The 14,879-nt window shown below is 38.1% G+C and overlaps 1 protein-coding gene across 6 annotated transcripts in view; it reads left to right on the top strand.

The window, feature by feature from the left end:
* The window catches only part of TMCC1 (transmembrane and coiled-coil domain family 1), a 242,665-nt gene that overhangs the window by 131,356 nt on the left and 96,430 nt on the right, over positions 1–14,879 (top strand). Inside the window, exon 1 of one of the 6 annotated variants that reach the window (XM_090284213.1) lies at positions 14,460–14,588. The exons of the other annotated variants lie outside the window; for them this stretch is intronic. Within the exon in view, the coding sequence (XP_090140339.1) occupies positions 14,463–14,588 (126 nt within the window). The 5' untranslated portion in view covers positions 14,460–14,462. Of the gene's footprint in view, positions 1–14,459; positions 14,589–14,879 lie in introns of those variants that run through there. 6 annotated transcript variants of the gene reach the window in all.

Below are 14,879 nucleotides of genomic sequence, written 5' to 3'. Positions count from 1 at the left end.
GATCTTTTCATTGTATTGCTGGATTTTGGTTGCTAATATTTTGTCAAGAATTTTAACATCTATGTTCATCAGAGATATTGCCCTGTAATTTTCTTTCTTTGCAGTGTCTTTGTCTGGTTTTGAAATTCAGATAATGCAGGCATCATAAAATGAACTTGAGGGTATTCATTCCTCTTGAATTTTTTGGAATAGTTTGAGAGGGATAGGTGTTAGTTCTTTGAATTTTTGGTAAAATTCACCTATGAAACCATCTGGTCCAGGACTTTGTTGAGAGTTTCTGATTACTGCTTCAAATGTACTAGTCCTAAACTGTCTATTCAGATTATCTAATTCTTCCTGATTCAGTTTTGGAAGGTTGTATGTTTCTAGGAATTTGCTCATTTCATTCAGATTGTCCAATTTGTGAGCAGGAAGTTGTTAATAAAATTTTCTTACAATCCTTTGTATTTCTTTGGTGTCAGTTATTTTTCCCTTCTTTTATTTCTGATTTTATTTATTTGAATCCTCTCTTTTTCATGATGAGTCCAGTTAACGGTTTGTTGATTTTGTTTAGTTTTCAAAGAAACAGCTCTTGGTTTCACTGATCGTGTATTTATTTAGACTTTGTTTTGTTGATTGCTGATCTTTATTATTTTCTTCCTTTTATTCACTTTGGGCTTTGTTTGTTGTTCTTTTTCAAGTTCCTTTAAGAGTAAAATTAGATTATTTGAGATTTTCGTTGTTCGTTGAGGTAGTCCTGTAATGCTGTGAATTTACTTCTTAGGTTTGCTTTCTCTGGATCCCATAGATTTTGGTTTGTTGTGTCCTCATTTTCATTTGTTTCAAGTTATCTTTTGATTACATCCTTGATCTCATTGTTAACTCATTCATTGTTTACTAACATATTATTTAGCCTCCATGTCTTTGTGTGTTTTTCCGTTTTTTTTTTTTTTCCCTTGTGATTGATTTCTAATTTCACACCATAATGGTCAGAAAAGATGCTTAATAGGATTTCAGTCTTTTTAAATTTATTGATACTTGTTTTGTGTCCTAACATGTGGTCTATCCTAGAAAATGTTGTATGTGTTGAAAAGATGTGGGTGAAATGCTGCCTTGGGGTGAAATGCTCTGAAGATATCAATTAAATCCATCTGAGGTAGTTTGTCATTTAAAGCTGCAGTTTCCTTGTTGATTTTCTGTCTGGAAGATTTATATCCATTGATGTCAATGGGGTGTTAATATCCCCTACTATGACTGTATTACTGTCAATCTCTCCCTTTATATCAATCAATATTTCCTTTACATATTTAGGTTCTCCTATGTTGGGCACATGTGTATTTACAAGAGTTATATTCTCTTGTTGGATTGCTCCTTTATCGTTATAGTGTCCTTCTTTGTGTCTTACTGTAGCTTTTGTTTTAAAGTCTGTTTTGTTCCATAAAAGTATTGTTACCCCAGCCCCCCCTTTTTTTTCCATGTTCATTTGTATGAAATGTCTTTTTCCATCCCATTAGTTTTAGTCTGTGTGTATTTTTGTTCTGAGGTGAGTCTCTTGTAGACAGCATATGTGTGAGTTGAGTCTTGTTTTCTTGTCCATTCAGCTACCCTGTGTCTTTTGATTGGGACATTTAATATATTTACATTTAAAATGATTATTCATAGGTATGTATTTGTTGCCATTTTATTCTTTTAACGATGTTCTCTCCTCCTCCTCCTCCTAGTCCCTTTAACATTTCTTGTGATATTGATTAGGTGGTAACAAACTCTGTTAGCTTCTTCTTGTCTGGGAAGCTTTTTATTTCTCCTTTAATTTTAAGTGATAACCTTGCTGGGTTAAGTAATCTTGGTTGTAGATTCTTGCTTCTCATCACTTTGAGTATTTCATGCAAACCGTTCTGGCCTGAAATGTTTCTGTTGAGAAATCAGCTGACGATCTTATGGGAGTAACTGACTGTCTTTCTCTTGCAGCTTTTAATATTCTCTCTTTGTCTTTAACCCTTCACATTTTAATTATTGTGTGTCTTGGTGTGGTCCTCTTTGGGTCCACCTTGTTAGGGACTCTGTGCTTCCTGGACTTGTGTGTTCTTTTCCTTCACTAGGTTAGGGAAGTTTTCAGTCATTATTTCTTCAGATAGGTTCTTGATTCCTTACTCTCTCTCTTCTCCTTCTCGTACCTCTATGTTGTGGATGTTGTTATGCTTCATGTTGTCCCAAAGGTCCCTTAAACTATCCTCATTTTTTAAAATTCTTTTTTTCATTTTGGTGCTGCGAATGGGTGTTTTTTCTACCTTGTCTTCCAAAGCTCGTGATTTGATCCTCTCCTTTATCTAACCTCCTTTTTATTCCTTCCAGTGTATTCTTCATTTTTGATTGGTCCTTTTTATGGTTTCTATGTCATTTTTCATGCTATTGAGCATCCTTATAACCATTACTTTTAACTCTGTATTTGATAAATTGCTTGCCTCCATTGAACTTAGCTCTTTTTCTGGAGATTTCTGCTATTCTTTCATTTGGGACCTGTTTCATTGTCTCTCCAGATTTTGGCTGCCTCTTTGTGTTTGTTTCTCTGTACTAGATAGATCTGCTATGACTCCCAGTCTTCATGATGTGGCCTTATGTAGTAGGTGTCCTGCACTGTCCAGTGGTGGTGTCTCCTTGATCATCTAAGCTGGATGTTTCAGGAATGTCCCTTGTGTGGGTTATGTGGGCCCTCTTGGTGTAATTGAGTCTTGATTGCTATTGGCCCTTTCATCTGTGGCATCTACCCCTCAGGCTTGCTGGCTTTGAGGCTCAGTCCTAGCCACGCTGTACAAGCTGCTGTGTGTGTGCTGACCACACGAAGCAGGATTTGCCTTGGCAAGGTTTGGTGCCTGCCTAGATCTCCCTTTAGATACGCTGCTTGTGAAGTGTATTGGATCTTGCTCTGTCTGAAGCTGGCCACTAGGTGTATTGGTCTGGGCCTCTTGGGAGGGACTCTCGTATAGGCCAGTATAAGATGCTGCCTGCGACTGGCCCTCAGCAACCTGTTTGGAGCTACAAGTAATCCACAGTTTGTGGCTGCTTCTGCCGGGACTGGGAGCATACAGGAAGGACCAAGTTGCACACAAAGGCCAGCATTTTCCAGCAGTGTGCCCAGAGGCATATCCACAAAAGTCCTGAGGCAGCCCAAGGAGATCTGCCTCTGGCTGCTTGTTAGGCTCAGTCACTGAAAGAGCCTCTATCTGTATTTTTGAGCAGGGCATTAAGTGCCACAGTGTGGGGTTAGAGAGTCCAGATGGTGGGACTCTTGCTTTTTCCCAGGCTGATGCTACATATTGGGGAGCGCTTCACCTAAGAGAGATGGCCTCTGTGTTAATGGCAGAATGACTCAGCACAAGGATCCTGGCAACTGTCCCTTCCTCCTCAGAGGCACAAACCCCAGACTCCTCATATAACTCTAGTCTACTCCACCCTCCCTCCCTTCACCAGAGCCCAGGGTGAATGGCTGCAAACAAAATTTTGTGCATTGGCTTTTGGAGGAGCAAGGAGAGAGAAAGATTGATTGGTTGCCTTCTGTATGCACCCAAACCAGAATCAAACTGGCACCCTTTCAGTTTGCAGAACAAGGCCCAACAAACAGCCACAATGGCCTTGGGCTGTGCGTTGGCTTTTAAGAGGGTGCCTGTGTCTCTAGCAGACTCCTGTTTTTCCCTGGCAGAGAGAAACCCTGCAGCTTTTCTCACCCAGATGTTATACAGGTACTTCTTCCCAGCTCTTGTGCTCTGGGCTGGGGAGGCTGGCTTGGGGTTTAGGCCCCACACTTCTCAGGGGTATGCCCCACAGCTGAGATACCCCTCCGGATCCTCAGCCACCACCTGTATAAGCAGGGCCAGCCCTTTTTGCATTTCCTCCCTTCCTACCAGTCTCAAGGTGGCTTCTTCAGTAAAACCTTGGATATAAGAATTCTCTTCCACTAGTCTTCAGTTGGTTATTCAGGATGACTGTTCTGTAATTTAGTTGTAATTCCATTGGTTTGGGAGGAGGTGAATGTAGCTTCTATCTGTTCCACCACCATCTTCTAATGTCTCATTAAATGGTATTGCTTTTTAAATTTGATATTCCAACTGCTCTTTGCTGGTGCATAGGAATACAGTTAACTTCTGTATATTGATTTTGTATTCTGTGACCTTAGTAAACTTACTTTTTAGTTCAAGGAGGTTGTATATTTTTGTTGTTTGTGCATTGGTTTTGTTGTTTGGTTTTTTTTTTGTTGTTTTTTTTTGGAGGGTTTTTTGGAAGATTTTGGGGATTTTCTAATAGGCAGTTATGTAACTTATGAATAGACAGTTGTATTCTTTCCAATTTGTATGCCTTTTATTTATTTTTATTGCCTTATTACACTAGCTGAGACTTAATACAATGTTAATTAAGAGATGTGAGAAAAAACTTCCTTACCCTATTTCAGATCTTAGGAGAGGGAAAGTTTTCATTCTGTCACCATTAAGTATGATGTTACCTACTGGTTTTTCGTGGATACCCTTCTTTAGTTTAAAAAGATCTCTTCTATTCTTAGTTTGCAGAGAAGTTTGTCATGAATAGATGTTGAAGTTTAATTAAGGTTTTTTCGTGCATCTATTGATAATGTTACCTAATTTTTCTTATTTATTTTATTGGTATGGTGAATTGCATTGTTTGATTTTCTTAGGTTGAACTAGCCTAGCATTCCTGGGAGGAATCCCACTCAGTTGTAGTATATTAATTTTCTACTTTATATATTGTTAGAGTTAATTTGCTAAGGATGTTTGGCATTTTGTATTATTGCTTTTTAAAAGTAAAAATGATTTCCAGGATGTATCATTTTGATGTGGATTATGAAAATATCTGCCTTAGAGATCATGATTTCTTTGTTACCATCTTCCTTAAATTTACTCTTTTCTACATTTCACAATTTGGAAGATTGGCTCTGTGTAGTTAGGACTTCAGATAAAATCTAAGTCAGTTGGAAGGTTTTTAAGTAATTAACCAAAAATGTGAGACTCTCCCCTCTTTTTTTTTTTAATTTTTTTTATTTTGTACTTTTATTTATTATGCTGTCTGTTACAGTTGTCCCAATTTCTTTTCCCTCTGCTTCCCTCCACCCTGTGACCCTCCCTCCCTGCAGTTGTCCCCCCCTTAGTCCATGCCCATTGGTTGTGCATATAGTTCTTCTCAACAGCTTCCTGTCTACTCCATTCCCTCCTACTATGCTTCTTAATTCCTGCATCATCTCCCTCCCTTTTCCCCCTTCCCTCTCTCTGCTGACCTCTCCCCAATATGTTCCCCATACCTATAGTTCTTTTTCCTCTCTCGTTGCCTGTTTAGTTTACCTTTGTTTCGATTCCCTTGCTTCTGCTGTTGGTTGTTGTGATATAGTTTTCATTTTAATGTCCATAGTTTTGCACCTCCTCCTTCTAAACCAGTCCCTTTAACATCTTGTATAACAGTGGTTTGGATCTAACAAACTTCTTCAGTTTTACTTTGTCCTGGAAGCACTTTCTCTGCCCTTCTATCCTGAATGACAGCTGCGCTGGATAGAGTAATCGTGGTTGTAGGTTTTTGCTTTTCATTACTTTGAATATTTCTTGCCAGTCCCTTCTTGCCTGTAAAGTCTCCTTTGAGAAATCCGCTGATAGTCTAATTGGGACCCCTTTGTACATAATTCTTCTCTCTTGCTGCTTTTAAGATTCTCCTTTTATGCTTAATTTTTGACATTTTGATTCTAATGTGTCTTGGTGTGGTTCTCCCTGGGTCCAGTTTATCTGGAACTCTCTGTGCTTCCTGGACCTGTAAGTCCATTTCCTTCCCCAAGTTCGGGAAGTTCTGCTTCATTATTTTTTCACATAATTTTTCAATTTCTAGTTCCTCTTCTTCACCCTCTGACAATCCTAAAATTCAAATGTTCGATCACTTATAGCTGTCCCAGATGTTTCTAAGCCTCTCCTCATATTCCTCACTTTTCATTTCCTCTTTCTGCACTGGTTGACTGTTCCCTCCCTATGTTCCTATTTGTTGATTTGATCCCTGGCTTTCCCTTCCTCACCACTTGTCTTGTATGTAGTTTTGTTCATTTCAGCAGGACTAGCCTTCATTCCTTCCCTGTCTTGATTAAGTACCGCTGTTAGGTCTTTAAGCTGCTTTATGACTATAGCTCTGAACTGAGCCTCAGAAAGATTCTCTTATTTGTTCATGGGTCAAGTCCTTTATTTGCTTTTAGGTTAGCTGCATGATTGGTATTTCAATCATTAATTCTGCCATTCTGACCGTTTTGTTTATCTTTCCTTCTTGGGCGGGGCGCTGTCACACCTCCTAAGCTATATTGGGCGGAGCCCCGCGTGCTCGTCACAACCTGGCGACCTTTCTCTCCATGCTGTGGGGGCGGGGATCCAAGATGGATTTCTGCTGTTACTCTCCACTGAGAGACCGGGAGCCTCCTCCTCTGTCCCCACGCCCTCTGGGCCTCAGTCTGAGACAATTGGGGTCTGCCTTCCCTGGCGTTGGAATCTCGAGCCAACGGGTCTGGTGTCCAGCCAGGGCCGGCTCCCAGGCGCTTTTCTCCTCCCCTCAAATATGGGTGTCTGCTTACCAGGCCCTGCTGTTCATTGCTGCAGCTGCTGCCTCAAGCACAGCTCGATCTTTCAGCCGCAGGTTCGCCCCTCCTACCCGTCCGGATGAGCACGACTTGTTTATAACTTGGTACGTTGGACTTCCATGTAGCTTTATTTTCTGGAACTTCTGGTTATTTTTGGTTTTGCGGTAGTTGTAGTCCTTCTTAGTTGTGGGGGGGAGACCGAGCGTGTTGGTATATGCCTCCATCTTGGCCATAAGTCGCCTGTCCCCTCTTTTAAGAGATGGTATTTGGTTACTTATTTAGTAGTGTGTTCTGGGTGTTATTGTTTAATTAATTTGTTTTCATTTAGGCATTTGAAGTTTACTATTTCAATGAATTAAATTAGCCTTATTAATAATAGCTTTTGAGCATTCACTGATGATTTCCAAATAGCTGAAGAATTGGGATATATCAGGTTCTCTCCCTCTCTTGCCAACTGTGCCTTCTTCCTTTAGGTGTGTCTCTTTGCTTTCTTTCTCCTAAGCGCCAAGGGCCCTTCTTTTGCCTCTGGAACTCGTTTCCTGAGCCCATGCAGCCCAGCTGGCTCATTTCCTCCATGGCTCACTTCTACCTCTGTGACTTTCTAAATAAATTGTTACTTGTATTTAAAAAAAAAGAATTGGGGTAGTCAGTCCAGAATGGAAGCTCTAAAGAATGACCTCCTAAGAAGAATATAGTTTGGGTTGATTCTGGTGATGAATGAGTTTGTTTTGTTTTTGTTGTTGTTTCTTTAAACCTCTGCAGGAATATATGTAATGAATCACCAACAATTCTGTGCTAGTGAATATAGGAATATTAATATTGATGAGTGATAGGTTTAACAACCCAAATCTACATATGAAGTGAAGAGATAGGGTCACATAGCTTTGAGAATGATGAAAAGCATCCTTGCTGATATGATCATTTCTCCTTCCAGAATGGAAGTGGCATATCTTTACTGCTAACAGCTGGATAATAGGGGATTGCTGTGTTGTGGGGTCAGGATTTAGATCGTGCTTTTGTAGTGTTAATAGTAACTTCTGTGTGCAAACTTTTAAATTATGTGGAAGTTAAATAAATATTTTATACCAACCCTTCCTTTACATGCAAAGGCAATAGGTTTCAGGAACAGGGGTATAAAGGTCTCCCAAGGGTAAATAGGGGAAGATAGGCAGTGTCAAGTCTTACAGAGAATTCAACTTGAATATTAAGGATGGAAAGGCTATTATGATGTTTTGTTTTGTTTTTCTATTTCTTATGTAAAATTTTTAAACATTTAGATCTATTTTTCTGGGAAAGCTTCTAAAAAAGTAGACTCTCTGGTACAAAAGGTATGAGTATTTTTAAATATTTTGAGACGTGAAATGTCCCTGTATCCAAGAGAAAATAATCTGAACTGTAATAGGTAGTTCCTTGGATATGTCTACCTGATAAAGCTGAGTAACAGTTTGGGCCTTGAGATCCCTGTTATCCAAAGCAAAATGTTATTTATGGGAATTTTAATCTTGGGTCCATAAGTTTCTTAGGATTATAAGTAAATGTGTGCCTTTACACACTTTTTTTTTTTTTCTGGAGAAAGAATGCATAGTTTGCATCAAATTTTGAAAGGGATATGTAATGCAAAAAAGGTTGAACTGTTGTATTATATATATTTAAATCAGAGACAGACAGACACCAGAACCCTTAGGAACATTGTCCTAGAGGCTGCAAGATTAGAAGAGTTTCAGAAAATGGAGATGCATCTTTAAAACTGTTGGGAAAATGTTTTCTCTTTGTGTTTTGCTTTTGTGCTCCTTAGTGAAATAATTTTACTACTAGATGCAGTGCCTCCAGCAATGAAGTCTAGATTAATTTGATTTAGTGCATTAAATGGAGTGCATGTTTTCTAAGAAATTTTATTCCCTGTATTATTGTGTGATAATGAGAAAGTCTCTTGAAGGTCCTTGCTACGCTCTATATGATTAACAAAAGTTATTATAAAAGTAGTTGAAGACACAGGAAGCCTTTATAGACTGAAAAGCCTAGTTTCAAATCCCTTCTTTATTACCTATCAGTTCTGTGACCTTTAACAAGTTTTATATCCTCTGAGTGTCACCTTTGAGTTAAAGATACTAGTAGTCATAACTTCCTCCCATGGCTATTAGGAAGATTATATTGAATACATATAAAATTCTTTGTGTAGTAGTATATGAAGGTTACATATGTGCGCTCTTTTTATTTCCTTTAGAACGTGAGGATAAATGGGTTGTCTCAACTTAAAAATGCTTAGTTTTATGTAAACAACAAACCAGCCTCTTTGCCACCCTCCTACATGGTCCTCTGAAATTGCTACAAGAGCTCCGTGACCTCTAGACAACTACGTAATACCAATGTTAAAGTTATAAGATGAGATAGTAAAATTTAAGTATCAGCAATGTAAGCATGCATTTTGCATCTTAACTTGGTACATGGAATACAATATTAGTCAAATTAACCTAGAAATTTAGATAATTTCAAAGAAACTCTTTAAAGTCTTACCCTTTGGTGTCACAGGAATTGAAGAGGCTTTTTACTGTAAGCAGTTTTATTAGATGCTGTTACAACTGATTGTTTTTAAAAATAAATGGAACATGGCAATTGAAGCCTACCAAAATGGAAAGAAAAGCTTTGATTTGGGTTTTATGGAAGACTGAAGGGACATGGCTGGTATGGCTCAGTGGATTGAGTGCTGCCTTGCGAACCAAAGGGTCTGTGGTTCAAGTCCTGGTCAGGACACATACTTGGGTTGGGGGCATGTGAGAGGCATCTGGTTGATGTATCTCTCAAATACTGGTGTTTCTCTCCCTCTCCCGTTTTTTCCTCCCTCCCTTCCCCTCTCTCTACAAATTAATAAATAAAATCTTTTTTAAAAAAAGAGCAAGTGAAGATATTTTTGAAAACTAGAGTTGGAAAATAATAAGTAGCAACCAGGTTGCGAGTATTAAGTTTTTCTTAGAGTTTAGAAATAAACTCAAGACTATGTCTTTCACCTTCAATTATCTTTTTTTTTTAAGCTATGAGTCAAGATTTTTTCTTTAACAACACAGTGCATTTGAAGGAGATTCACCTATTTGTAAGTTTTTATATACTGACTGCAATGCCCGTATAATTAATTTCCTTGATCTGCATTATATAGCAAAAGAATAAATCTTTATAACTAACTCACTGCCCATCAGAGTATCTGTCTTAATGTAAGTATTTTATTATTCATTCACCCAATGCTATGAGAGTTGCGAAGAGGAAGAGAATTTACACAAAGGAAACTCAGAGAAATTTCAGGTGGTCAATGGCATTTGGGCCTTTAAGATCACGGTGATTTTGGATAAAAATACAGAGATAAAAGATTTCTAGGGTAAGAGAGCTGCAGGTGCCAAGACCCAGAGGTGGTACCATGTAGACGTTATGTGTAGTGTACAAGCCATCCAGTTCTGTTGCGCTGCTGTTACGATGTGATTCTAAAGACATTGGAACAAAATAAAGCTAACAAGTTTCCTTTAGGATAAGTTGAATAAAATGAAGCATCTCCCTTGTGATTTGGTTTGTTATTTTAGGTAGGCCTGTTTATAATACATCAAAGATAGGTTGAATAGCAAAGGTAAGCAAGGTCACCATCTTTAAGCCTTAATTTCCTCACCTTTAGAAGTGAAGTCAATAAATAACTAGATTGCAGGATATTTTGAGGATTGAATGAAATAATGTGTATAAAGAACCTGGAACATAAAAAGTCACTATTCTCTTGGTGGTTACCAATAGTATCTGTAATGAAAATAGTTAACACATTGTTTAGGGTGAAGAGATGTTTTGTTATCCGAAAGAATCCATGGTGCAATGCAGTGTAATAGCTTTATAAATGTTTTTAATTCTGTTATCAATCACATATACTCCATGGTGCCATTTGTGTAATGTGATTACAACCTTTATTTGCACTTCATAATAAAACTTTTTGCTCTGAATATTTCACATAAATATATAGAGGAGTGGCTGCTTATTCCACATATTTACCAAAGCAGATACCATGGAGTACAGATGACCCTTTTCTACAGAAGACTTTTATGGGAATGTTTAATTCCTTCCTTATTCTGCTCCTCCCCCCATAAGTTCAAATTTGTATAAATTACAAAAAGATCTAAGAGAATTGGGTGAACCAAGAATGTTGTCACAGGAGGCTTTAAAGTTAAGGAAACTGGAGCTTTAGTGAAACTTGTCTCCACAGGTAATTGGTACCAAAACTGGGTGGGATTCAGTCTATGTTTTCTCCTCTCCTTGACTAGGACTCTTTCTTTAGAATATACCATTCTGTTTCTTATCAAGTACCTCTAGGCAGTAAACTTGTATTGTTATTAAAAGAGTTGGGATGGCTGAGGAAAGAACAAGTTCTGTTAGAAATATTACATGGAGGAGTGATTTAAAAGTTTTAGCAGCTTCTTAACAAGTTTTAACAGTTTCTTACAGTGTAATTCACATATCATACAGTTCACCCACTGAAGTTGTAGAATTCTATGACTTTTACTATATTCACAGATTTACAACCATCACAATTGATTTCAGAACATTTTATTACCTCCGATAGAAACCTCACACATCTTAGCCATCATTGCCCAATATCCCCATTCTTCCCAGCCATAGGCAGCAACGAGTCTAGTTTCTATTTATGTAGATTTTGTATGTTCTGGACATTTTATGTAAGTGGAATCATACAACATGTGGTACTTTGTGACTAACTTCTTTCATTTAACACAGTTTCCAAGATTCATTGGTGTTGCAGTACATCAGTATTCCTTCCTATTGCCAAATAATATTCCATCATGTGGATATATCATGTTTTATTTATCCATTCATCAGTTGGTGGACATTTGGTTGTTTCTGCTGTTTGGTATTACGAATAATGCTGTCGCAAATATCTGCGTACAAGTTTTTGTGTGGACATATGTCTTCATTTCTCTTGGGTATGTACCTAGGAGTGGAATTGCTACATCATATTAGTAACTCTATGTGTAATTAATCATTTGAGAAACTTCCAGACTGTTTACTAAAGACTGAATGATTTTACATTCCCACCAGCAGTCTAAGAAGGTTTCATTTCTCCACATTCTTACCAACTCTTGTTATTATCTGTCTTTTGTATTAAAGCCATCCTAGTGAGTGTGAAGTGGTCTCTCATTGTGCTTTTGATTTTCATTTTCCCTAATGGCTAACAATATTGAGTGTCTTTTCCTGTGCTTATTGGCCATTTATGTTTCGTCTTCTGAGAAATGTCTATTCTGATCCTTTGCCCATTTTTAACCTTTGAGTGCCAACGTTGCTGTGAGCGATGCTGACAAATTTTCCCAAAAGTGCCAGCGTCGCTCCCAGTGACTTTTTTCGATGGCTATAAATGTAAATGACAATGGAATAATTCGTATTTTATGTTTTGTCTTCTTTTTTGTACCTCAGGTTATATATTGATGTAACTTTTTCTCATGTTGATCCAAATTTCAAATTACACAGACACTCAAAGCGTTAAATTGGGTTTTCTTTTTAATACTGAGGTGTAGGTTATTTACATATTCTCTGTACAAGACTTATAAGAAAACTGATTTGCAAAAATATTTTTCCCATTCTGTGGCTTGTCGTTTCATATTCTTAATATTTTTCTTTGAAGTTCGATTGCCTATTTTATCTATTTTTTGTTGTTGCTTATGCTTTTGGTGTCATATCTAAGAAACCATTGACTAAATTCAAGGTCACAAAGTTTTATATCCATATTTTCTTCAAAGGGTTTTATAGTTGTAGCTTTTACATTTAGATCTTTGGTTCATTTGAGTTAATTTTTGTATATGGTGTGAGGAAGGGTCAGCTTCATTCTTTTGCATGTTAATAGCCACTTGTTTCAGTACCATTTGTTGAAAAGACTATTGTTTTGTCCATTGAGTTGTCTTGGCAAAGGAAATGATTCTTAACCATTGTTTTCAATGGAGGGATATAAATGGCAGAAGTGAAAGCATTCTAGGTAATTATGCAGAGAGAATGTGCGGTTGGGATATTTAGATCAGAGTTCTTTGCCTGTGACTGACAGTTGGAACCCATAAGTAATAGATTAGACATCTGCCAGGAAAGAATTAATTACAATAGGGAATTAGAGTGAAGTTGTAGTGCTAGATGCCTTTCAAGAAATGACCTGATGGTCAACCTCTTTATGTTGAATTGAGTCCTGGAATCTTCAGTTAATAGGATTGTTACAGAACCCCTGGGCTGCTCCAATTGAAACCTAGCACCCATAGGCTGTTTAGTTAGGGGCCCAATTGCCCGCCGCCAGAATTATAACTCTCAATACCAGAGTTTAGTGAAAAGAAAAAGAATTGTTTATTTAACAGTTATATAGATTTAGATTATTTGTGGATTTCTGCCATTAAGTTTTATGTTCCTCAAAACACCCACAAGCACATATTTCTTTCTCCCCCTACCAAACCAGGCTAGTTTTAGAAAAGTTAGCGATACCATTTCCCTACTTCCTAGACACACAGTTCAGCTTTACCGGGAGCTGCCAATCATTCAATTCTGATTGGGGAAGGTATGGTCCTCACCAGCTTTTAATTCAGAACTGCATAGATTCCCAGCCTTTCCTTTCCAAAATCACAAAGGTATTCCCCCTTCTCCAAGCTGCAAGGTGTTCTCAAAGCTGCATGGTGTTCCCCATTTCTAATCCGCATGGAGAGCACCTCTGCCCTCCTTGCAGACTGCATGGAGAACCCTTCTTTTCAGAGCAGCATGATGTGTCTGCCTTCCTTACAAACAGCATGGAGAAACCCCCTCACCAAAACCGTATGGAGAACCTTCCTTTTCAAAACCGCGTGGTCAGTCCCCTTAAAATGTCTGCTGCTTATTTTTAAATCCGTGACTGCGTCCAAGACCCCTCCCATCTTCCTGGGCCTTGGATACATTAAATCCATTTGCATAACAAAGACACTAGCCCCTAGGCTCAGGCATGTGAAGGCATCCTGAAAGCTGCTTCCTTCTCCCTATCCCCCAGCCACCAGCTCTGGGGGTTTTTGGACACCCCCCTTCTGTAACAGGATGAGTGTATAGAGAAACTTGGAGAGAAATTTAGTATGCAAACTGCTGTAAACTTATAAAAAAACCAATATGAAAGGAAAGCAGTTGAGATAGAGCATAAGAAAATATGAATTATGATTTTATTTTCTCCAGATAAACACAGAAGCACAGTATAGACAAGGAACTGAATGGCAAAATACTGGAAAGAGTCAGAATTCCTTGGTTCTGATCCTAGATATTTAACCTGTATAAGTCACTTACCCTTCAGAATAGTATTTTACATTTACTGAGGCCCCACTATATTTGGGACTTTGTGCAAGCCTCAGTCTCCTCTCTTGTAAAATGAAGATGATGTCAAATTAATTACTTTGAAAACTTTTGAAACAACCATATACATAAAAGGGATAATTATGCTTAAAGTTTGGAAATTCAGTGTAGTGGTAGTAGCAGCAGCTGATAGTGTGTGTGCTCAAAAGAATTCTGCATGGTGTGTTGTATCCTTATTGTGATAATGAAAAAACAGATGTTCAGTGGTTATGAAAGTTGTACAGTCAATAATCCGAGCAGTAATTCTAATCCAATTTTGCATGATTACTTTGTACCACCTTGACTTTGGCTTGAAAGATCCTACTGTGTAAGTGGGGGAGGGGGGCAGATTGGATAGCACCAATGAGATTTAAATTATTAGGCATACGTAAGATTAAGATGTAAGTTCCAAAAGGTTGATGAGTCCTAAGATTGATGATCTCAGAGGGAGGTGGAACAGTGTCATATGTTAAGGTCAAAGGTTTATCCATTTGATTAACTTGTAAGTCCCAGAAGGAGCTAGATGTTAATGAAACACAATTGTATAGTAGTTTATCCTCGTGTCTGCTGGAATCTTGGACATTTGTGTTCTGGAGACGGGGGAAGACAGAACACCAGTGAGGTAATGAAGTCAAGACGGAAAGCAGAGGTAAGTACAAAGAGCCAAAATAATACTCGGTTGTAGAGATGGGTAGACTTTGCCTTGAACTGTAAGGCAGTCACTTCTTAGAATGAATTCTCATATTCATAGCCTTTGAAGATCACTTTCATCTTGGCAGTAAGGTGCCTGTGGCTAATTTCTAAATGTTATGTAACTAAGCATCTCTTGAATACTTCAAAGCTCTGATCTCTCAGCCCCTTGCACTCTTCTTACCTTTTCGTGGTCAAGTTGAGAAACATTATTATTTGGGAATATAAAATTAATGGACAAGAATAAGAG

The sequence above is a fragment of the Furipterus horrens genome, unplaced genomic scaffold (assembly GCF_987537825.1).
Source record: "Furipterus horrens unplaced genomic scaffold, mFurHor1.1.pri manual_scaffold_7, whole genome shotgun sequence".
Lineage (NCBI taxonomy): Eukaryota > Metazoa > Chordata > Mammalia > Chiroptera > Furipteridae > Furipterus > Furipterus horrens.
Note: the sequence above shows the minus strand (reverse complement) of the source record. Positions and strands in the feature narration are given on the sequence as shown.